Source organism: Lontra canadensis, unplaced genomic scaffold (assembly GCF_010015895.1).
Source record: "Lontra canadensis isolate GAN:19392208 unplaced genomic scaffold, GSC_riverotter_1.0 scaffold19, whole genome shotgun sequence".
NCBI classification, from domain to species: Eukaryota; Metazoa; Chordata; class Mammalia; order Carnivora; family Mustelidae; genus Lontra; species Lontra canadensis.
The window spans coordinates 20,023,847-20,049,638 of NW_022631013.1; the positions used below are offsets into that span (position 1 = coordinate 20,023,847).

Sequence of the window (25,792 nt, forward strand, 5' to 3'; positions counted from 1 at the left end):
CACAAATCTTTCACTACTAATTCCAAGAAGACTAGCAACTAGGAGGCTGGTAGAGAAATATCAAGACGTGTTGACAAGCTGAAGAAGAACTCAATGCTCAACACACAACAGGTGCTTAATGAAAATATTCACTAATATGAGTAGAAAACTTAAGAAACACTGAATGAAAACTGAAACAATCCTGTCCTTTCTTTTGCTAATAACCTCCTTGCCCCACCCTCCTTCTGCCTATTCCATTTTGCACAACTCTTCCACATAGCTATTTACTCAAGAGATGCTGCCCAATTCATGACTTGTTGAATAAAGCCAATTACATCTTCACATCTTCAAATTTTAAACTTGAATTTCTGTCAACATCCTTTACTGAAATGTTTCTCTTCTAGTAAATAATCCTGTATCATGCACACACCAAAAAAAGGGAACTGTGAGATAACTCCACACTAAATGACTATAGCTTAAATTAAAGGAACTCAAAAATGACAATTAAAATAGCACAGGCTAGTTCCTGCTTTAATGAAGGAAAAGTAGTCTATACCACCATCTAGTGGCCCTTAGAATATTGCATGAAGGTACTTAGCCAGGGATGTCACCAAAAGACAGGCATCTAAAGTTTACACATAGAGCTACTGCCCTCCTTCCTACCCAGTTCAGACAGCACTGGATAGATCTCTCCTGCTTCCTTCTGCAGAGCTGCATGAGCTGGACCTTTGGACAAAATGATGTAGGAACACCATCAAGTGGATTATTGCCTTTGCACACGTATAATTTCCTCCAGCCTTTACTTGATACCTATTTTTTTAACAGTTTATTTTATTTTTAAGATTTTATTTACTTATTTGACAGAGATCACAAGTAGGCAGAGAGGCAGGCAGAAAGAGAGAGAGGGAAGCAGGCTCCCCACTGAGCAGAGAGCCCGATGCGGGGCTCGATCCCAGGACCCCGGGGATCATGACCTGAGCCGAAGGCAGAGGCTTTAACCCACTGAGCCACCCAGATGCCCCTGATACCTATTTCTTATGTAAGGTGTAAAAATTCATCTTCATACTCATCAGACCAAATGGACAAATTGGTCAGAAAAAAACCATACACTATGAGTAAGGGCATGAATTTGAAAGATGGTTTGTCATTGTTTAGTAGAGATGAATATGGTACATATCTTATGACCCAGCAATTCCATTCCTAGCTACATACTCTAACACAGTGCTTCCAGTACACAGATCCCCAAGGTTTCTATGGTACAATACAGAGGGTCTGGTAACTTAGATGGGAAAAAAATTATATCTCTATTGTGTTAAAAAAAAAAAAAACTAATTAAAAACGCAGGCCCAAAATGGCATCAGTTCAGTTAAGGCCCCAAGTCAGTAAACTAGGACTTAATACCTAATTGCAATATCAACCTTTCCCAGAAATGTAATCTTAACTGGTCAGTCAGGAATTTTCTGATAGGTGCCACTAAGACTGTCATGTGGCCCTCTCCAAGCCCCTAAAGATGAGGTAATCTGCATAAGAATCCCTGCTCTTCCACCACCCCACCAAGAGAAAGTGACCTTGCCTTGAACAATCCTTTCTCTTCCTTTGTTTATAATTCTCTTGCCCCACCCTCATTTCTATAAAAACCTTCCTTCTTGTACACCTCTTCAGAGCATCCCTCCACTTACTAGTGGGAGATGATGCCCAATTCATGAATCTTTTTAAAAACTGATTTATTTAAGAGAGAGCAGGTGCAAGCAGAAGAAGAGGCAGACGGTGAGGGAGGGAGAGAATCTTCAAGCAGACTCCCTGCTGAGTGTGGAGCCCAATGTGGGGCTCCATTCCAGAACCCTGAAACCAGGACATGAGCCAAAATCCAGAGTTGGCTGCTTAACTGATGAGCCAGCCAGATCCCCCATCATGAATCATTTAATAAAGGCAATTAGATCTTCAAAATTTACTCGGTTGAATTTTGTTTTTTAACAACTGTCACCAACTTCTAACTGAAAATAAGCATTTCCTTTAAGTATGAATGTAGGCAACAAAAAACAGTATTATTAATAGGACCAATGACTTTGTGAACCAATAAATATCATAGATATTGTCAAGTTACATCCAGAAGTGTTACAAACATACACAAATTTCTTTTATGCTTATCACTATTTACATTACGATAGTTGTCAAATCCAATGATTCTGTATCAATAATTTATTCTCAGGAGCACTTGGCTGGCTCAGTTAGAAAAGTATGTGAAACAATCTGAGGGTTTTGAAGGGGTGGGGGGTGGGAGGTTGGGGGATCCAGGTGGTGGGTATTGTAGAGGGCACGGAGTGCATGGAGCACTGGGTGTGGTGCAAAAATAATGTATACTGTGACGCTGAAAAAATAAAAAAATTTTAAAAAAAAGTAAAGTATGTGACTAGATCTCAGGGTTGTGAGTTTGAGCCCCATGTTGGGTGTAGATATTACATAAATAAATAAACTTTAAAAGAAGAATTTACTTTCATATTTTGATCATTTTAGCTGTATATGTTTTCTTTGCAAACCTGTGTATTTGCTAAGCATGTAAAACATTAGGGTTGTATAAGGGAGCAAGAATTCCTCTCCTCTCCAGGGTTTCTTCTAGGTGGACTAAGAATCATATTGACAAGAGACAGAATAACAGGAGAAAACCAAATCTAATAGCATATGTACGAATCCAAATAGATATGGAAATTCCAAAGAGGCAAAATGAGGTATATATGTCATCCTGAACTGAAGAGAAATGTGTAGGGTTCTAGAATTTCACAGGAAAAGAATGCAATAGGGCAGTAAGAAGAGCAGACATTTGGTAATCAGATGTTTGTCCTTCCATACAGATGGGTCACTCAGATAAAATTTATGTCTGGTAATAACCCTCATGCTGGCAAAGATCTTTAGATTTTTCTATGTACTTAAGAGAAGGGCAAAAGTTTCTCTTGAGGCTGCAGGGTCCTGATTGCCTTCAGCTCAAAATAATCTTTACGCCAACGAGGCCCATCTTGGAGTGACCTGACCTCAGTCCCTAGAGTTCCATAGGCCTACAAGATTTCCAAAGGGTTGGGGAGACTGGGTGGGTCAGTTGGTTAAGCATCTGCCTTCAGCTCAGGTCATGATCTCAGGGCCCAGGGATCGAGGCCATGTTGGATCCACGCTTAGTGGGGAAACTGCTTCTCGCTCTCCTTCTGCCCCTTCTCTCCTCCTCTCCCACGCGTGTGTGCGTGTCCACACGCGCGCACGGTGTCTCTCTCTCTCTCTCTCTCAATTTTCTGCTCTCTCAAGTAATAAAATATTTTTAAAGGAAAGACCTTCCAAGGGTGCAATGGCCATGTATGCCATTGCATAAAAAAGGTTAAAAATCCCTGCCATAGAGCAATTCTTCATATGGAAACAGGAGCAATCTATTAAAAAAACTCAAAACATCTTTGTTCATAATATCAAATGTACAAATATATATCCAGACAATGGAACAACATATAGCAGAGATATGTATTAATTACTGACTTCATCAAAATGCATGATTTCAAAAACTTTATGTCAAAGCTAAGAATCAACTAACAGAATGACAAAAGTGTCTGCTTTTACAAAGTTCGAAAATAGGCAAACCAATGAAATTTAGAGTTATACACAATGTAGTTGAATTTTGAAGAAAATGAATGCAATGATCAACACAAAATTCTGGGTCATGGCTGCTTCAGGCAAAGAGGTCGGGGAAGGTGTTGTAAGGGAGGAAAATGTGACCTGAAAGGAACACATTTTGGGCTTCTAAATTACTGACAATATTTTATTTCTTTCTTGGTGGCAGGGTAATAGGCATTCAATGTATTATTCTTTAAAGTATACTGACATATTACACCTACTTTTGGGTGTATATGATACATGTTTCATGTTAGATAGGCAACCTTAGTCCACTCAATCTAAAATAACTATGCAGTTGGTGTATATCAATATTAGCCTATTTTAATATTCCAGAGTTACCTAGTTTTCAACTATACCCAAAGTTTAGGATATACAAGGATATACAATGATAATTTTCAACATACATTGTGTATCTTCTAGGCAATACAAGGATTTGTTTCAAAACAAAATGTCACATAAAAACGTTTCATGTTTTTAAACAGTTCTTAGAGGCTATATTCTATCACTCATATTTTTAAAATAAATGGTAAAATGAACTGGCTTTATAATCTGGCTTTAGACCCCAAATGTGCCACTTAGCAGCAGTGAACCTAAAAAATGTAATACTCTCAAAACTTCCCACTCCTCACTTGGAGATAAAGTTGAACTCACAGGGTTCTGAGGATGATAAAAACATGTGCATGAACAGGAGATTGTCTTAAGCACCTAGCAGCACTTAACCAATAATTTCCCTCTTTAAGTTATAGCCATGAATTTTTCAGTGATAATGAATCACAGATAATGAATCACAGATAGTGATTTGTTAAGTATTTCCATATTCTGCTAGTTAGATGAAGTTGAGGACAGGGTGTCCGTGGATGGTAAAACCACTAGGTAGAAGTCTGGATCTGTAACTCACTCTGGATGGAAGAGCTGCCTGCCAATGAGGAAAACCCATTTTAGATTCTTAAGGAACAAGAAATAAAATCCTGTTGTGTCTGAGACGTTATACATTTGGTATCTATTTGTTACAACAGTTTAGCAGGTCCTATTTAATATAGTCTTAAAAAGATGAACCACATTCAGAAGTACCAGATACAGCTGAAGGGGTCAGAACCAGTCATAAACATGAATGACTACTTACCAATAGTGAAATATCTAGCTTTTTTCCCTCCTCAGTCACAGGAAACTGGCAGTAAGGCTTGTAACTCAGACAGGAATCTGGAAGTTTCCTCACTTGGGGTAACTGACTAAACTTTAAAAAAATGACTTATGGGGGCACCTGGGCGGCTCAGTGGTTAAGCGTCTGCCTTCGGCTCGGGTCATGATCCCAGGGTCCTGAGATCGAGCCCCGCATCGGGCTCCTTGCTCAGCGGGATGCCTGCTTCCCCCTCTCCACTCCCCTTGCTTGTGTTCCCTCTCTCACTGTCTGTCAAATAAATAAATAAAGTATTTTTTAAAAAATTACTTATGGGTGAAAACAAATGGGAGTTTTTCTCCTCAATGAAATAAACAGATAACCTACAAAAACCCTACAGTGAAGCCCACCATTTGACAGGCCACACCCATACTCAAAAAGCTTTCAAAAAATTTTTGTCTCACTGCAAAATATGAGTTTATTACCAAGGATTACAGATACAAAACTATTTTAGGAAAAACACTAGCATACTAGTATCATGGCTGAAAACAAATCAAATGATAAAAAAGAATAATAATAAAACTTGAACTCAGGAAGAAGACCCACAACAATAACTAAAAAATAAACATCTGTAATTAATGTCCTCTGAGACAAATTATGAACCCATGAAACAAAAAAAGGATATTAGTTCTGATTAAAAAGGGAGAGAAAGTGGGGCGCCTGGGTGGCTCAGTGGGTTAAGCCGCTGCCTTTGGCTCAGGTCATGATCCCAGGGTCCTGGGATCGAGCCCCGCATCGGGCTCTCTGCACAGCGGGGAACCTGCTTCCCTTCCTCTCTCTGCCTGCCTCTCTGCCTACGTGTGATCTCTGCCTGTCAAATAAATAAATAAAATCTTAAAAAAAAAAAAAGGGAGAGAGAGAAATAAATAATCTGGGGAAGGCATTAAAAAGAAGAGCTTTTTGGAAATAAATATACTGTAAAAGTATAAGTTTAAAATAAGTGAGAAGATAAAATTGTGGTACTTTATCCCCAAAACCATAAACCAAAAAAGTAGAGATGTAAAGTAGTAGAAAGAATAAAATTAGAAGATCAAGTGGAAGTACAATGTCTGGATAACAAAAGTTCCAAAGATGAAGAATGTAAAAATCCAAGAAACAAAAAATTTTCAGGTTTGAAGAGTATCCCCATTATGAGGCTACACTGAGTCAGGAACACCGTATGCAAAAAACATCTACTCCATGGCACATTACTGTGAAATTTCAGAACACTAGGAACATAGAGAAAAACATAAAAGGTTCCAAAGAGACTGACAGAAACAAGCCAAGTCACTACAAAGAATTAGGAATCAAAATGGCATGAATTTCTTACTAGAAGGTATAATACAATGGAGCACTGCCTTTAAAATATGAGGAAAAGTTATTTCCAATGCAGAATTTTGTACCCACCCAAAATATAAATCAAGAGGGCTGGTAGAATAAAACATGTTTTATAGATACAAATCCCAAAAGTTTAATTTCCAAGTACCCTGCCCTAAAATTATAAGCTAAAAGAAAAAGAAACAAAATCCAGACAACAGGAAGTCCAACACAAAGCAAAGGGGGTCCTGGAATTACTACCACGCCATCTTAAAGAACTAGTCCTCATAAAAGAACAAAGAACTCTCCAAAGATAACTCTAAAAGATGAAACTAAAAAGCTGATTAACAGGTTTAATCACATTTGTTACCGAAAGATCCATCAAAGCTGCTAACTCAGTAAGCAAATGGGTAAGCCCCGGTGCACTGCTATGGCCATTATTCTGTGGAGGCCGAGAAAACTTAAGGACATCCCACCTCAGATTTAGCCTTAGCATAAGTACAGCCATCTCAGACCCCTGTGCCCAAGGGCTGAACTTTCCCCTACTTTACTTTAGTTCTAAGGACCCCCACCCTGCTTTAGTAACAAGAACCCCTACCCTGCTTTGGTTCCAGAGACCCCCACCCTGCTTTAGTTCCAGAGACCCCCACCCTGCTTTAGTAACAGGAAGCCCACCCTGCTTTGGTTTCAGAAACCCCCACCCTGCTTTAGTAACGGGAACCCATAAATACCCCTGCCTTAAACTAAGCTCGGGGTCCAAGTCACTACTTTGCTGTGTCGGGTATACTTGGGCCCAAGCTTAAGCTTGTTAAATAAACCCTCGTGTGATTGCATCGGTGTTGGCTCCTTGGTGGTCTCAGACACAAAAACTCGGGTACAACAATTCCATCCCAGCGATTGTGGAGGGGACCGGACAAATTGAACTGGCTGGGTTTTCCAACGCTGCGGGGTTTGCCAACACTGTGGCAGAACAGTCAGATAAACTCAACTTTTGAGTTTATCTGAGAAGAGAATAACTCAAGAGATAAGGGTTTGGGAAAGAGAAGGGAGAAAGTTATTTTGGATACGGACAGCCAGGGGAGGTGGCAAGCTCAAGACTTAACAACCAACCTCTCTGCCTCCAAGATGGACACTTAACAATTTCATAAGGAGAGGACGGTGGCGGGGTACATGCAAAAGAGCAGGCAGACAGCTTGTGATCATGGGGGAGGGTTGGTATGTGTTCAGCCCCTGATAAGGGGCAGAAAGAGGATCTGTGGGTGTGGTCTTCTAGGCATTACATTGCTATCAGAGCTTTACTGGTGTGGCATTTGGGATGCTCCCAGTCCTTGCAAAAGAACTTCATCACGCTTCAAGAAAGTGTGGTAAGAAATAAGCACAGTGGGTTTTAGTTAACAGTATGAGATAGGCAGTCCTGTCTACTTCTGGTTTTAAATGCTGGGGTCTACAGTTGAGGAAGAGGGCTCCGTAACACATTGAGAGGTATATTTTGACAAAGGGTTTGGTGATTAATAAATGACAGATACAAGGAAAACAATAGAAAGCAAAGATGGAGGAAAAAAAGGAGTCGCAGTCCTATTAAGATTACAGGTTATCGGGGCGCCTGGGTGGCTCAGTGAGTTAAAGCCTCTGCCTTCTGCTCAGGTCATGATCTCAGGGTTCTGGGATCGAGCCCCACATCGGGCTCTTGGCTCAGTGGGGAGCCTGCTTCCCTTCCTCTCTGCCTGCCTCTCTGCCTACTTGTGATCTCTGTCTGTCAAATTATTTAAATAAAATCTTTAAAAAAAAATCACAGGTTATATTATCTCACTGATATGAGGAATTTGAGAAACAAGACAGAGGATCATAGGGAAGGGAGGGAAAAATGAAACAAGATGAAACCAGAGAGGGAGACAAACTGTAAGAGACTTTTAGGAAACAAACTGAGGGTTGCTGGAGGGGAGCGGGGTAGGAAGGATGGGGTGGCTGGGTAATGGACATTGGGGAGGCAGTATGTGCTATGGTGAGCACTGTGAATTGTGTAAGACTGATGAATCACAGACCTGTACCCCTGAAATAAATAATATATGTTAATTTTAAAAAATTACACGTGCAACCCATTTAACAGTAGCTTAAACTAGAAGAGGATTTCTCATGTAAAAGAACTCCAGAGATGGGCAGTCCAAGACTCTCAGCACGGTATTCCATGATGTCAGAACCTAGGCTGCTTCTCTCCTGTTGTCCAATCTCCAGCATGTGGCCTCTACCTCATAACCCAAGAATTCAAGCCTTTACACCCATATTCCAGCATGCAGAAATAAGGAAGAAACGAAAAAGAGAACTGCCCCTCCTACACTGCTTTAAGATCACTTAGAGTACATTATAAATGCACCAACACATTACACTGGCCAGAGCTTAGTCACACAGCTGCATCTAGCTACAAGCATTCTATTACTAATTTTTTAAAAAAGAGGGCAGCAGGGAGAATGGATAATGGGAAATAGCTAATAGTCTCTGCTATCCCCCTCCAGTGGAACTTTCCACTGTTCATATCCTACATTGTTTTCTCTCAGAGTATTTATTAATCCATTATTTATTTTTCTTTTTACTGTTAATATTTCCCTCAACCTATAAATTCCAAGAACAAGGATTATGCCTTTTGCTCACTTCCGTACCCCAGCTTCTGGAAAAGTACCTGAGGCATAGGAGGAAATTTAATAATTAGGGGCCAAATGAGTGAATAAATTGTTAATTAAAGGGAGGGGGCAAAGTCCAAGAAAACAAATTTAAACATAAAGTAAGATCCAGCCCAGGCACAGATTATGCTTTGTTTTGTCTCACTTGGTTAAAAACGATGACTATCACCCAGAAAAACTTACTCACTCACTCTGGAATTATAATTTTAAAAAGCATCCCTCTGAACAGATAATTCAAGTCTTTGAAGAAGGCACAACCAATACAACCACGAGTGATATCACTGTAATAATTCCCTATTCTTGATAGTATAAGCTGTATTATTCCAATGTATACAATAATGTAACTATTGTGTGAGTGTGATTATGCACTGTGTAATTATATGTAATTAGTAATAAATATGTAAACATTAAATACTATAAATTAATGTGACAATTAATCTGTAATGTACCCATTATCAGATGAGGAAGAGGAGGTTATTTTGAGGGAGTGGTATGTAAGAAACCGAAATCCTCATTTTCCAAGCAACAGACACTATCTAAAATTGAAAATACCAGGACACACCAGAAAAAGCCTGTAATTTAAAGAACGAGAAGAAAGCATCAAAAGAAACAAGTGTTAAATGCTGAAAATAGTTATTCTGGGGACCAATAATCAGGGATAAGGAGAACAAGATCAGAGGTCTGCTGGTATGTTTCAAGGCTTACAAAACTATTTGACTTTTAATACTAAGTTTGATGCATCCACTGCAGTGAGCTCCTGGGAGATACATTAGAAGCCTTATGAGGTCATGCTGGGTGGCGATCGGGGAAAGAGAATGCACCTCATGAGGGAAAAATAAGGCTCCCTGGTCTTTACGTAAATCACCCCGACTAAAGATGAAGCACGGCAAAGACCTCCATGATTTTAAATGCACAGCATTATGCGCGCACGCATCAGACGCCCTCCTCAAACGGCAAGCACTCGCAGTCTGCACACGAACTCTTAAGAACTGTTGCTCAGCTGCGCGTGGAGATGAGGTGATGGCTCAGAAATGTCCCCTCTGACGTTGGGGTAAGAGTGTCAGAAGGAACAAGCCCAGGACCACGATACTGGCCGCCCGAACGCGCCGGGCACTGGGCCACCCAGCAAGCCAGCCTGCGGGGCGGTGCGCGCGCCTCCGGCACCAGAGGCGGAGCTGAGGCCGCCGAGTCCCGCCCCAGCCTGCGTCCGCCAGTAGTCTAGTCGCTGCTCTTTTCCAGGCGGGTAAGACGTAACAGGAGGAATCTAAGAAAGAGTACCAGATGGCTGTCCTTCCCAGCGCCCGAAGCCCCACCATGCTTGTCCTCCGAAGCGTCCTGACTAGAGCTCTGGCTGCGCGGACGCTCGCGCCTCAGGTACCCGCCGCCCAGAAAAGCACCAACAGTGCCCTGGTTGGGGGGGAAGGAGGGTTGTCTGCCAGGAGCCAGTGATGCCGCGCATGCGCTACTGGGTTCGCTCGCCCAGACGTGTGAGTGCCGCGCATGCGTCCAGTCTGTTCGCGTGCGCAGATCGTTCTAATTCCAGAGAGGGTCCCTTATCCCGGAGTTGGGGTGTTCTAAGATACGCGGGTGGAAGGGTGTCGCCAGTCGGGGAGAGTATGCTGGCCAGTGTCGCCTTCCGGCCAGCTCTCGAGGAACCGTGAACAGGATGTCTGTGGCCTAGGTGCCAGGCGGCCCTGAGGACACTACTGAAGCTCCGGATGCTCCGTATTTGCTTCCCAGCCGCTCAGCTTTTGGCATGTTGGGGCCCGTGCCCGGTGCCTGCTGGTCTATCCTTTCCTATTGATTTTGTTGTTTGACAAGCCACCGCCGCCTCTAGAGCTAAAGTAGAGGAGAAATAGGTCAACCAGCTCCTGGCAAAACAAAACCAACCAAACAAACAAAAAACCGGCCTCCCTGTGTTTAAACGAAACGTGCATAACTTCCAAGCATTTTGCAGAGAACCTTGAAGAGATGGGCCAGGTGCCGGTGGTGGAACGTCCTGTCCACTGCCTCTTGCGGGGCGGGGGGGGTGTCCAAGCCAGGAACCGAGTAGCATACATGACGATGACAACGTCATTTAACCTCCGATGAAAAACGTACATAATAGATTTTTGTGTTTCAGCCTTATCTGTCGGGCTTGGCCTATTCTGTGCATCTACAGGTTTTTTCCCCTCTGATATTTAGGCCTGTACTTTTCTCGAAGGGGGCAAGCGGAAGGGGATGAACCTACTCTAGAGACAGATTTTCTGCTGAAGACTGAGGAACCAACGATGGCCTGTTCACCCAAGATTAGCAATCCAGTCTTTAATGTTTCCTGATTCTCACTCTACAGGGGCAGGGCCAAGAGTTATCCCGACAACTTTATTCTGAACTTTGATTATTACATGCCAGCCAGTGGGTCTCATAAATGAATTGGAAGTCAGTGCTATGGAAAATCAGCCCTTATTTGGAGATAAGGGAGCCTAGAACACTAATGAATCCTACCCCAGAATCCTTGTAGTTTCTGCCCTTAACAAAAGTCACCTCCCCTTAAGCACACTCACTTATCTCACTCACTCTTGTTTTTCCAATCTGTGGGCTTTTCCCTCTTACTGTTTCTTCTTTGGAAAATAAAAATACATGCCTTTGACCACATATTTGTTTCCAAATACAAATACCCTGACAAAATGACTTAAAAGCTTTTGTTATAAATACCACACTGTTCCGTTATATTTTATTTGTAATACTTTTTGAACTATAATACTAGGCAGTTGTTTATTTGGATAACATTCTTATATTAAAAAGTGGTTAAAATGACACAGAAAGCATGTCCAGCAAAAACAGAAGTATCTGCAGTAGTTTTTGGAGGGAATACTTGCTTTCCAAGTAAGCTTAGACACTTGGGCAGTAGGAACCTAACTCAGGAGACGTGAATGGAATGAACTCAATTTTATAATTATAATTACAAAATTATTCATAAATACATAGACAACTGTGTGTTTTAACCTAAATTATGTCAGATAAAGAAGCCTACTGGTTTCATTTGATGTACCAAGTAGTCACATAAGCCCAAAATTTGTCCATAGCTTTGTACCAAAGCTTTTGATTAATAAGCTTCATGAAACAAAACAAAACTTCGTGAAACTGGTTCATGATAACCAAACCTACAGTAAGAAGAATTTATAAATGAAAATGCCATAGGACTGTGTGGGTGTGGGTATATACACATGCACATGTATTTATACACAAGATAATCTCTAGTGAGGCATTTCCTTTTTTTTTTTTTAAAGATTTTATTTATTTATTTGACAGACAGAGATCGCAAGTAGGCAGAGAGGCAGACAGAGAGAGGAGGAAGCAGGTTCCTTGCTGGGCAGAGTTCCTGATGCGCAGGGCTCAATCCCAGGACCCTGGGATCACAACTGGAGCTGAAGGCAGAGGTTTTAACCCACTGAGCCACCCAGGTGCCCCTCTAGTGAGGCATTTCCTATCTAAAGTTAAGTTTATTCAGACTTGGAGGCCTAGATTAGAAGAAAACTTTTTATGGGTAGCCTACAACTAATACAACAAGAACTAAGGTTCTTCAGGGATATTTTCATCAATCTGATAAAATTGGATGGGTTAAATGCCCTTCTTCACATTGTATCTGTAATTAAACCTAATAATGATTCAGACAATTCTAATTCATTGATTTTTTCCTTTACAGCATTCATACAGTCGACCAGTATGTTAAAATGCAGTTGAATAGATAGTAACAGTCCATTCCTATCTTTTATCAGTGATCTGCTTCGTTGGATTTGGGAAATACTTTGACCTGAATAGCAATTTTTATTTTTAAGAAAAACCTAAAAGGGAGTTTTTTGCTAGTAAACACATTTCCATTTTACTTGCCAAAACACCTGCATATTTTATAAAGTTCACTTAAATGTGTAATTGTGACATATAGTATTGACTAAAAATGGAATATTGGCTAAATATTGGCTAAATAAATAATCTGCAAGTTTATTAGAATCCTAGTTGTAGTTCTCGAGTAAAGGACTTTTATTAAGACCTCTGGGCCTTCTCATGATTAAATTTCATGAAAAAGTGGCTAACAGTGGATCACCACTAAGAAACAGTTACTGTATGTTCAGCATACTTAAGGTTAGTTATTTTTATTGACATTTCTCTAAACAAATGTCTAAGGAGAGATCACAAAAGAAGTACAAACGTGGATTATGAGTCTAATGCATGCCCTTTGTTTCTAGATTCAGATATGGTTGTAATAATATTATAAACTCTACCTTTCCAAAATATTTAAATTTGCCGTATCTGTCTTCAGGTGTGCTCATCTTTTGCTACGGGTCCAAGACAATACGATGGAACATTCTATGAATTTCGTACTTATTGCCTTAAGCCCTCAAAGATGAATGAGTTTCTGGAAAATATTAAGAAAAACATACATCTTCGGACAGCTCACTCTGAATTGGTTGGCTTCTGGAGTGTAGAATTTGGAGGCCAAGTGAATAAAGTGTTTCATATTTGGAAGTATGGTATGATTTTTTTCCAGCTGTGGGGTTCAGTATCGATTTTCGTTCTGTTAAATGTTACTTAACGCTTAGCTCTTGAATCTAAATTAGTATAAATGCCCACAGATTAAAATAAACTTTTAAAAAGGGGAACAGCAGCAAAAAATGAATTCTGACTCCTCCTCCCAGTGGTACACCTTTAACAATCCTTTGCCCAAATTCTTATGTTACCATAAATGGGAAAGTGTGGCATCTCATATTTCAAATCATAAATTTCTGAGATAGACTTTAATTCTCAGAAAAATTATACAGTGGTTTGTCATAAAGATGATTTATGAAAAAAAATTAAAGCAGTGATTGTAAGAGCTCAAGTAAATTAAGATCATAAAGGAAGATAGAGTTATTTTTTCTTATTGTTGAAGCTATGGCTGGATATCTGGATTTTGGTAGAAACAATTCAGATATGTAGGGGCTTTGGAGTAGTAGAGGTTGATGGGGATGATAATTAACTTCTAGGCCTCACCCACCACTGAGATTTAATAAGTTGTTATATTGAGAAAACCATATCGGTGTCATTTGTGCATTTCAGGGTTTCAGGAAATTCTCTGTCATTGTGCTGTTACAGGGAAGTAAAGCCAATCAGAGTTCTTCCCATATTGAAGTTGATTTACCCCTGGTTTAATAGTCAAAGAAGAACAGGTTGCTCAATCCCCACGATGTTTGTTACTCAAGTGTCTAATTTTTGTGAAGTCCACGTCAGAACTTAATGAAATCCAGAGAATTTCAATACCTTCATTTAGTGTTTGATCATCAGTGTCCAAAACTTAATAGTCATTAAATACTTTACTATGAAAAGTGTCATTCCATAGTTATCATGGCCCTAGTTTAGGGGTTTCCCGTATTGTTATAGAATAAACCCATTGAAACACAATTTATGCTTTAATGTGCCACCGGTGAACTCAGGTCCTGTTAAAAAAAAAATCATTAGAAAAATCCTGATATAACTCACTTAAGCTCTAAGATCCCCAATATAAACCATAGAAAACGCCTTTACCATTAATTTTAATGAGACCCTAGTGCAGTACTAGGCCTAAATGTTTAGTAAATGTGTAAATAACAAACATAAGAGAAATAAATACTGGGTAAAAAGAATGGTGATGATAAGAAAGAGAATCAGCACTCTTTCTTTGGAAGCTGTTCAAAGAGGAGGCTTAAAAAGCACATCTTCCTTTCATTTGTGTTAAATTTAATTCAGAGTATACATTGACCTGACCACTCACCATCACCACCAAGGAAAAAATAGTCTTTCTCTAAATGGGCACTATCATTTAAATGCCTCAAATAATAAGAATAATTAATATATGTTGAGTGCTGTCTAGGTGCCAAATACTGCTCAGAGCCCCTCTCATGTACTAATTTATTTATTCTTCATAACAATCCTGGAGGGAGATACTATGTCATTATCCCCCTTTCACAGAGTAAGAAACAGGAACAGAAAGATTCAGTAACTTAACCTAAGTCACACAAATACCTACAGTGGTAGAACCGATAAACCCCACTACACGACATTATCATTAGTTGTTTAAATTTCTACTCCCTTTTTAGACCATGAGAAACTTGAGGACAGATGTCACATCTATTTATGTTGATAGCTCCAGGGATAGAACGGTGTCCTTAAGTGGCCCGTATGAACATTTGCTGAATTGAATGAAATCCAAAAGAGATAGAGGTGATTTTAATTAAGTTTTTATTTTTCTTACTCCTTTTCATCCCCTAGATAATTTTGCCCATCGAACTGAAGTTCGGAAAGCTGTGGCCAAGGATAAGGAATGGCAACAATCTCTCACTCCAAATCTGGGTCTTACAGATAAACAAGAGATGGAGATTACTTACCTGGTACCCTGGTGCAAATTAGAAAAGCCTGCAAAAGAAGGTAAACCCTTCCCCGTTCATTACTTTGAATTCTGATGGAGAAAAAATATTGCAAGCTATAAAAACTTAACTTCCAGGGGTACCTGGGTGGCTTAGTTGGTTGAGCGTCTGACTCTTGATCTCAGCTCAGGTCTTGATCCCAGGGTTGTGAGTTTGGGCCCCATGTTGGGCTCCACGCTGAGCATGGAGTCTACTTAAAAAAGTAAACTTCCCTTGGGAAAAGTAATGCTGTGTTTTATACAGGAATATATTATGATTATAGAGATGAATAAATTTTAGATCTTTGCTTATTAAAACAATGAGCACTGAATGATGAACTTTTTTTTCCAGTTTGGAAAAGCTCTTAAAATTGAGGTATAAATATAAAAAGTTGACGCGGGGAGTAAAGGTTGAAAATTTGGGGGTTAGGTGAAAGATGACATATGAAATTTTGTCATAGTTTGGTATTTTTTAAACACAAATTACAGCTAATCTTGAATTATTAAGGGATATCTTTGCCTGTAAGACTGTGTTAGGGGAATGAATTAAACTGTTAAATTAAATTACTATAATTTAACATTTTTGCTTTCCTTCTATTTCTCATTTTGAAAATAATTACTAAAGATTTGTCTTCTTGCTGATTATATTTTCTTGCTCATTTAAGGAAGTATTTACCTTAAAATTGTTTTAAACAAAAGTCATATTTTTAGAAGTATTAATTAACTTAAATGTTATTTTATTTCCCCCATTTTTCCTAACTTTGTAGTGTATATTAGAGTATAAGAGATTCAAAAGTCTTATTTGAATCCTTATCCACCTAGACCTCTCCACAGGCTTCCAGCACTATCTAAAAACTAAGTGGCTTCTTAGACAATGTCAAATCCTGGTTCTCTTCTTCTGTGTTGTTCATAACCCTTTAATAACTTTGTGCTTTTTTCCTTTTTCTTCTCAAAGCTACTTGTCCCCTAGTTCCTCTTCTCTACCTTCCCCATACTTGTGATCAGAAGGCAAAATGCTTTTCAAGTATTTACCTGGATATTTAGGAACAATAAAATCATTTCCTCCAGTTGTTTCAGTTTTTATTACCCCCGCTCATAAACTCAGACATCACTGGATCCATCGTTTGTTCCTATTAGAAATGTAATCTTGTAGGGGGAAATTATATAAACAAAAAGTATTTCCCCTCAAAATTGGAAAGAAGAGGAAATACAGGAGATTAGAAAATGCTTTTCTTATTCATTTCTTATCCAAAAGTGCAGATTCAGGGAGCTCAGAAATCCTAGCCCTTCTATAAATGTTCAGTATTTGTTTTATTAACAGAGTTTATAGATTAAAAATATTTCAGGGGCACCTGGGTGGCTCAGTGGGTTAAAGCCTCTGCCTTTGGCTCAGGTCATGAGCCCAGGGTTCTGGGATCGAGCACTGAGTCGGGCTCTCTGCTTGGCAGGCAGTCTGCTTCCCTTCCTCTCTTTCTGCCTATCTCTCTGCCTACTTATAATCTCTGTCTGTCAAATAAATAAATAAAATCTTTTAACAAAAATATTTCCGGGGTACCTGGGTGGCTCAGATGGTTAAGCATCTGCCTTCGGCTAAGGTCATGATCTCCAGGTCTGGGGATCAAGACCCACAGCAGGCTCCCTGCTTACTGGGGAGTCTGCTTCTCCTCTTCCCTCTGCCTCTCCACCTGCTGGTGCTCTCCCTCTGTCTCTCTCTCTCATGAATAAATAAGATCTTAAAAAAAAAAATCTCAGATAATAACTTAATAGATCTTCCCTTTTTTGTTATTCTGTATAAGCTTAACAACTGATCCTTAAACTTGGACAAGGACTTTCAAAACATAAAAGCAAGGAAAACTAATGCCATAATCCGTAAATATATCTACATACCATGTACATGTGTATGATCTTCCAAATCGGTGTATGTAGATTAGCCTTCCAGTGGAATTGGACTAACCTGATTAGAAATTTCTTGAATATCTTTTGTAAAATTATTTTTCTCCCTACTCTAGGAGTCTACGAACTGGTTAGTTTTCAGATGAAGCCCGGTGGGCCAGCTTTATGGGGCGATGCATTTAAAAGGGCAATTAATGCCCATGTGGATCTAGGCTACTCAAAACTAATTGGCGTTTTCCACACAGAATATGGAGAACTCAACAGAGGTATAGTTGTCTATTTCTTCTATGAAACTACAAAGTATGTTGGTGATCTATTAAGTTTCTTGGGTCAGTTTGTTTCTTTTTTCCATTATGGCATATGTTTACATTTTTATTGCCAAATTTTTAGGGTTTTTAATAATTTGAAGGGTTGAAAAAAAACCTGATTTATATCTTATTTGTTTGGGATGTTAACACCTCATAAAGCCTTTTTCAAATGAAATATCATGCCTTCCATGACTCATCAAAGTGATTAAAAAAACTGCAAAGAGCCTCAAAAAAAAATCTGTTCTTTCATCCTTTTTTTCCTCTAAGTATACTTTTATTGACTTTTTAAAATAGTATTACTTGGGGTAAAGAGATCATCTTGAATGAAAAAGTAGTACATATTTTTGCACATACTAAATAGATGGACATGCCTTAAGGGGAGAAAATATTTCCCCCTCCTTAGAGATAATACTGTTAACATTGTGGTCTTTATATGTCATCTACATATATGTGTGTATGTATTTTTATAAATACATATAAATATGTGTGTATACATATATATATGTATATATATGACATAGGAGTAAGAAAACCAAAATGTTAGTTGATATATTCACATGCTAGAAATAATGCATGTCCATGATTTGTAATGACCTCTTAACACTTCAGTGTGGCTATACACAGCTTACGGGTAAATATACATACCTGAATTTATTTATTTACTTTTAAAGTTTATTTATTTATGTAATCTCTGCTCCCAAAGTGGGGCTCAAACTCACAACCGTGAGTTCAAGAGTCACTTGCTCCACTGACTGAGCTAGGCAGGTGCCCCATGTATTTATTTTTAAGACATATATCTGGGGCATTTAACTTTTAAAGTAGAAAGTTACTGCAGTCAGAATTTCAGAGAGTTTTTTATGGCAAACCCTTAAAAATGTATGTAAAGTTCATCTGGAAGGATAAATGACTAAGAATAGCTAATAAAATATTTGAAAGACTCATCGTATTGATTTGCCTCCTTAACTTCCTATTTAATGTCTAGTGGACATCTCAGACCTAACACACTCAAAGCTGAGCTTCTGATCTTAACCCAGAAATGTAACTTCTAGTAGTATATCCTAAGAAAATAATCAGAATATACAGAAAAGGTTATTTTTAACTTGGAAACTATATCAAGAGGAGAAAAACTGTGAAAATCATTAGATGTCTATCTCACACCATATACAAAACTGGAATCCAAATGGATTATATAGATTTAAGTGTAGACAAAACATAGTTATAGAATTACTAAAATAAAATATAAATATATAAAATAACATATAAAATGTGTGGGGGTTTTTTTAAAGATTTTATTTATTTATTTGACAGACAGAGATCACAAGTAGGCAGAGAGGCAGGCAGAGAGAAAGAGGAAGGGAAGCAGGCTTCCCGCTGAGCAGAGAGGCTTGATGCGGGGCTCAATCCCAGGACCCCGGGACCATGACCCGAGCTGAAGGCAGAGGCTTTAACCCACCGAGCCATCCAGGGGCCCCTAAAATGTGTTTAATAATATGGATGAGAACTGTATTTCTAAGCCAAAAAACAAACAAAGGAACAATAAAGGAAAAAAATCAATTGATGATTTTATTTTTAAAAAAATTTTTTAAAGATTTTATTTATTTATTTGATAGACAGAGATCACAAGTAGGCAGACAGACAGGCAGAGAGAGAGAGAGGAGGAAGCAGGCTCCCTGCAGAGCAGAGAGCCCAACGCGGGGCTCGATTCCAGGACCCCGGGATCATGATCCAAGCCGAAGGCAGAGGCTCCAACCCACTGAGCCACCCAGGTGCCCCTGACTCTATTTTAAAAAGCACACTCTTTCTGCATGCCCCAAAACACCATAAATGAAATTCAAAAGCAAAAAGAAAATGAAGACTTATGCAAAGTTAGATATGCACATGACTACTAAATGTATATATTATAGAAGATACAGATTAAGATAATAATGAGATATCATTTTTACCTAATAAAGACATATTTATATATAGTATTTGATAGGTTGGAAAAATAAGTACTTAGATACTGTATAGAGTCATACTGTGTTAATCTTTAACCTCCCCAAGATTTGGCAATATAAGTAAAAAGCTTTAATTTTTAAATTATTTTTGCCAATATTCTAGGAAATATGCATAGGTGTGTAGTGTGTTAGGTTATATAGGAAAGAAATTTGAAAGGATGTAAATGATATTCATGATAAGGTTAATGTTTATTAAGTCTATTTTTTATAATGGACATCTATAACTTTTATAAGAAAAAACTACTGAAAAGGTGTGCACACTTTTTAATCTTAAATTACCTCTCAGCATAAGAGATAATAATAGGCTGAGTATAAATCAGGACATAATTTGTGGAGGACAGTATATATGTTTGCTGTACATGTAGAAATATATACAAAATATTCTTTGGTTCTCTCAGTTCAAATTTTAGAGTTCATATTGAGGAAATAATCAGAACCAAACTGCCTGGCTTTAAATCCCAGCTCCACCACTTAACCTGCCCTCTTTGTGACATCACATGAGTTTCTTCACCTTATGTGCCTTAAATTGCTAATCGGTAAAATATGGATAATAATACCCTAAGATTATTGTGAAAATTAAATGAGTTAATACATGCAAAACTCTTAGAACCAACCCTGGCACAAAGTAAGCACCCCAAAAATGTCAGTAGTAGTTGTCTTTGACATTATTATTATTACAGCTACACATACAACTCCTGCTCTAAGGAAGTTTATGTCAGCATTGTTTACAATAAGGAAATGTTGGAAACAATGTGGTATGACCCCATGTTTATATGTATGTAATATACTTGTAACACACAAACACACATCATATAGGTCCTATACCTTATATAGTGTACACACTTTATGTATATAAACATGTAAACATATTAAAAATACATATGTACATAAATATAGAAAGAGATGCACCAAAATAGGAAAGTGGTTATTTTAGGATGGTAGAATAGAAATGATTCCTGCTTTCTGTTTATCTGCATTTTCCAAAATCTACACGACTAACGTATATTATGTTTAATTATTTTAAAAAATCCAGTATTTTATAGGATCCTGAAATATTTTGAATAATATAAATAATCAACAATAAAGGGTTGGGATTTAAAAAGTTGTCACATAGTGACATAAAAAGGAATTCACATAGTCATTAAAAATTAAAGTTACTGCCATGGAAAACAATAAGCAGTGTTGATTTTTTAAAATACTAAGCATAATATACAGTACGACCCTAATCTGATTTTACTCATGTTTTTAAAAGAAATACACTAAGTATCAGTGGAGGTTTTCTCTGGGTTGTTAAAATCAGGTTACTTTTAATTTTCTTCTTTGTATTTTCCAAATTTTCAGTAATAAACATTTTTTATAATTTTTTTTAAATAAAGTAAAACATGGTAGGAAGTCATAAAACTTGGGTCTAGCCTTGATTGTGTCTTTCGTGGTGTTACTTACTTTTTTTTTCCAGCTTTTCTTCATCTATAAAACTAGTTTTATTAATTTATAAATTTGTCTCACAAATCTCTGACCCCCTCTGAAATCTTATTACTAACATACTTAATTTTACCTTTTTGATTTTCACTATTTTGATTTAAAGAACAAGACTTAATGTTTCTGATTAGTTTTTCTGTATTTCTTGTGGTAACGCCATAGTCTTTAGAAGCCCTTTTTGGTTTATTTCTGCAGTTCACGTTCTTTGGTGGAACGAGAGTGCAGACAGTCGTGCAGCTGGGCGACATCAGTCTCATGAGGATCCCAGGGTTGTGGCAGCTGGTAAGCTATTTCACGAGGCATGAAGTATTCGTACAACAAATTTGATTCGGTCAATAACTTTATATGCCTTCTTATGAAATGTGTTTTTCCAGTTCGGGAGAGTGTCAATTACCTCGTGTCTCAGCAGAATATGCTTCTGATTCCTACATCATTTTCACCTTTGAAATAGTTTTCCATTGAAATACGAAGCGTCGCATTAACTGCTGTAAGATGTGTCTGCTATGGTGCTTAAATTCTCCTAAGAGATTCTCAGTTGTATTTGAAGAAGGTGGTAAGTTAATCTTTTGTGTCTCTGCACTTCTAAAGCCAGCTCTGTGCTTCCTTCCTGTTCCTCTCCACCCCAGGAAATAGTTCTGTTCATTTTCCCCTTGGCATTTCAGTGTCTGCTACACATTAGAAATAGTTGCTACTACTTGATGATCTTGATTTTTCACTGGTTTCAGAATATCTCTTATATTCTGTTTTGACAACCCTTTGCTTTTATATTTTATATTCAAATGATGTTACATTTTGTACCTGATATTTTAAAATTTATATATAATGTCTATTCATGTCAATTTTTTCTGAGATTTTTTTTTTTTTTTTTTTTTTTTTTTTGCTCAGTAGGTTTATTTTGTGATCAAATGGGAGTCTTTAGAATCTAAGATCAACGAGCCCCGCATTGGGCTCTCTGCTCAGCGGGGAGCCTGCTTCCTCCTCTCTCTCTCTGCCTGCCTCTCTGCCTACTTGTGATCTCTCTTTCTCTCTCTCTGTCAAATAAATAAATAGATGTCTTTAAAAAAAAAAAAGAATCTAAGATCAAATATATTTCTTTACCTTGGCAAAGTACAGTATCACCTGTGTCATCTGTATTAATTATGGTTTTCACATTAATTATGAGTCACTCTAACTTGGAAAATACTGTAATTAGGTCTCTGTTAAAGACTTTGGAAGACTTGTTTTATATACTGAAATGTGTTCATTTAACAGTTAATTTTTTGTTCATTTTGGATTACTAACAAAGATACTTGGGACACCTATTTGTTTTAAAAATATCTATGGTTATGAGAATGGTTGCCTGAATAAAAGCCTACATACCCATTCTGCAGATTTTTTTGTGTTTCATATTTATACTGTCTCCTCTAGAACTTATACTGTGTTGCTATAGGGTAGTGTCATAGTTGTTTCACAACTTTACTGTAGATGTTAAGTTACATCAAGAAGATAACATAATAATAATCCCAGAAAGTTTTCAGGACCACCACAGATCCTAGGGTTTTTCTTGAAACACCTTAATATCCATTTTAGTTGAGTGCACCTGCCTTCTAAAACTAGGTTTAGTAATTACAAGCTCTCTCTCGAGAGTCTATATTTAGAGCTATCTTATTTTGTGTTTCTAAAAGTATAAAATCGTAAATCATGAATTAGCTGTCTTAAGGGAAACTTGGAAAATAAAGTACAGCAGACTGTGGAGAGAAGAAATGTTTAAAGGGTTAAAGATAACAAAAAAAATTGAAAAGTGAGATGGTGTTCAGGAGCAACCTGCACTATTGACAGACAAGAATCCAGATAAAAGCTTTGTGATCCAGCTAGTGGCATGTTTCCTGCTTCTCAGTAAAGCAGAGCTCTCAGTAGATTGACGTATATTCCCCGTCTTTACCTCTTACTCTTCCCTCAACCTGATCCTTGTCAGTCTCCTGAAAGGACTCTTCTCAAGGGCACCAAGGACCTCTGTCTTACCAAAGTCAGTCATTTTCTCTGCCTTTACCTTGCTTATCTTCTCAGCAGTGTTGGACACAACTGACCACGTTTGCCTTCCTGAAACACTTGATTCTGAGCATCAGTATATGGCGTCATACTCCCATAATCCTCCTCACCGGCCAGACCCTCTCTTTCCTTTGCTGGCGTCTCTTCAGATGTGGGTAGGATCTCAGGAATGTTCTCTTATCTTCGTTCTCTCTAGGTCAGCCTATTTAGTCGAAAGGCTTAAATACCATATATGTGGGGATGACTTACACATTTTTATCTTCCTTCCCATCATTGTTCCTGAGCACCAGACTGATGTATGAATGGCCCTTTTAGCACAACCATCTACCTAGTTTGGGCCACAAACTAGAAGTCACCTTGATAGCTCTCTTGCCCTCAACCTCTACATGGTGCTTGTCGGCAATTCCTGTGGGCTTTGTCTCTAAAATAGATCCTGAACATTACTCTTCCTCCCTGTGTCTACTGCTATACCCTTGCTCAATCCACCAACATCTGTTAGCCTCCTTACTGTCTCTTCTCCCCACACAGCCGGCATTCTTTCTGAAACAGTGATTACATCAAACCATTACCTTGTTTAAAACTCTCCAGTGGTTCCTCATTGCCACTAACAGTAAAATCCAGATACCTTAACATGGCCTGCGAAGCCCTATAGGTTCTGGTTTCTGCCTCTTCCACCACTTGAGACATTGGGATCCTCTCCCTCCTTCCCCAACCTTTCAAGCTTTTTCCCACTTGGAGCTTTTGCACCAGGTATTCTTTCTTCCAGGAACATTCTCTCTGCCCCCCTTCAAATGTTGGCTCCTGCTTATTTGATCAGATCTGAGCTCAAACGTCACTCTTCAGGCACCATTTCTGACTCCTCTCCATCACTAACTTATTACCATAGCTCATTTTCTTCGCATTTACTGTGGTCTGAGTGTATTATATGCATTTGTCTACACATCCATTGTGAATGCAAGTAAGACTTCTCCACTGAAATTTAACTTCAGTAGAGCAGGAATTCAGTCTTGAACACTGCACCTCAGAGCCTAGAAAATATGGCGCACAACAGAGTTCAATAAATATTGGTGAAATTACTGTATGATGATGCCAGGCAGATTTTATGAGGGCAATTGTATCTGATACTCAACTTCACCAGAAAGAACCCTCTGCCACTCTAGTAGCCGCTGAACTTTAAACAAGTTCTTTCTTTATCCACTGAGCCACAATTTACTCATACATCAAATGGTACTGCTTACCTCATAAAGCAGGTAGTTAATTGGGGATTAAATGAAGTGCCTGACAACACAGTAAAACACTTTAAAAAAATGTAGCTTTTTTCCCTTCTAGTTTTTCGTACTTAATGCATACATTAACATTTCAAAGGTTCAAAGGTTTTTTGAACCTACCAATGTTTATATAGGCTCTTCTCTAGACAGAAGGTTTTCCTCCAGACTCATGGATGACTTACACGGTTATCTAAATTACTTGCCTTTTCATCTTTCAGGAGCTTTCTTCTCTCGATCGTCATTTTTCACCAAGAAACACAGTTTTCTTTCATTTCACTGAAGTCACTGTAATGTGAACTTTAAGAGAGAAAGACACAGCTGTGACACTGATTCCAAGTGGTCAAGAAGGCTCACTCACAAACCGAGATCCTTTCTCCGAATGCAGTGGCATGCACACCTTAGCAAAGGACCACTCACTCAGTACCTGTCCTCTCGGTCATTAGAGGAGGCCCCACATAGAGCCGTGACTCTGCTGTGCTGCCTATGAGGGGGTGTTTGATGGAGGTTCTTTAGGTACCGAGATAGACAGCTTTCCTGAGACTCTGCAAGTGAGCTATAAAAATTACATCCACAAGTCTCATCACAGCCCCACATGGCCCCGGCTTTTGGTTGCCCAGCACTTTTTACAGGAGGAAGGGAAGGCACCTCCGCTGTTCCTCTACTTCTTCCACTTTACCTGCTCACCCAGGCCACCACGCCCAGCACACCCTGCCAATACCCTTGCCACACTCTGTCCGTGTTTTCAGTTGAACAAACAAAAGACATCTGAAGGCGGCCTTTGTAGTTTAAATACCAAATAAAGCAGTGACGTTTTTATCAAACAGGCTTAGCTACAGAGTATTTTCAGAGATCTCTATAGCTTCAAAATCAAGCGGAATACATTTTACCTAACAACCTCTTAAACTTGTTATTTACTATCTTAACTGATTATGAAAGTGTAAACACCCTTTGTCTCCAAGTAATCCCTTCAGTTCTCTTTTGTGAGAAACAGGACATTTAGCCTTTTCTAAAATTTCTACTCGAGTCAAAGAGCTTCCCCACTAGAAGTGGACGGAAATTTCTTACTTTTCTAACGGCGTTATGAGCTTTAACAGTAGGTGGTGCTGCGAATGCATAGAAATAAATTTGCACAGACCAGCAGAACTGTCACAGCTTTATTTCGTGACTCATTACAACATAGAAATATGCCTTTTTTAATACTTCATATAAAGTTATTGACATACAAAATTTTTTTTCTTTTTTTCCTTTTAATGAAAATGATTTAACTTAGAAATCTATTGTGAAACTTTTGTCTAGTTTTGCAATTCTCAGATATTCCAGTGCAAAAATAGATCCCATTAGAGACAGCATAAAGTGCTTGGAATGAAGAGCCAATGATAAAGAAAAAGCACAAAAACATAGCTGCATTCTAGGGTATAAGAAGAAAGAATACTTAACCCTTATGGAAATAGAAACATTCTATAAAAGGGATGCAACAACTTTGAAGAGAATTAGAGCTATATTACTATAGTACTTTATTATTACTAGTAAATAGTAACAAGGGTACAAATTAATATCTCAGTATCAAAGTGGTTCAATATTATATATGACACATGGCTCTTTGGAAAAAAATTTACCTGATATATACAACCACGAGAAGAAAACAGA

At 38.4% G+C, this 25,792-nt stretch overlaps 1 protein-coding gene across 1 annotated transcript; it reads left to right on the forward strand.

Moving 5' to 3' along the window:
- The first annotated feature begins 9,998 nt into the window (after positions 1–9,998).
- LOC116869471 (protein NipSnap homolog 3A-like) lies at positions 9,999–21,667 on the forward strand. Its single transcript, XM_032860752.1, has 6 exons — positions 9,999–10,149; positions 13,076–13,286; positions 15,040–15,195; positions 17,182–17,331; positions 21,045–21,131; positions 21,224–21,667. Exons 1-6 carry the CDS (start codon positions 10,057–10,059, stop codon positions 21,298–21,300), a joined length of 774 nt encoding a protein of 257 aa, XP_032716643.1. The 5' UTR covers positions 9,999–10,056; the 3' UTR covers positions 21,301–21,667.
- The last annotated feature ends 4,125 nt before the right edge of the window (positions 21,668–25,792 follow it).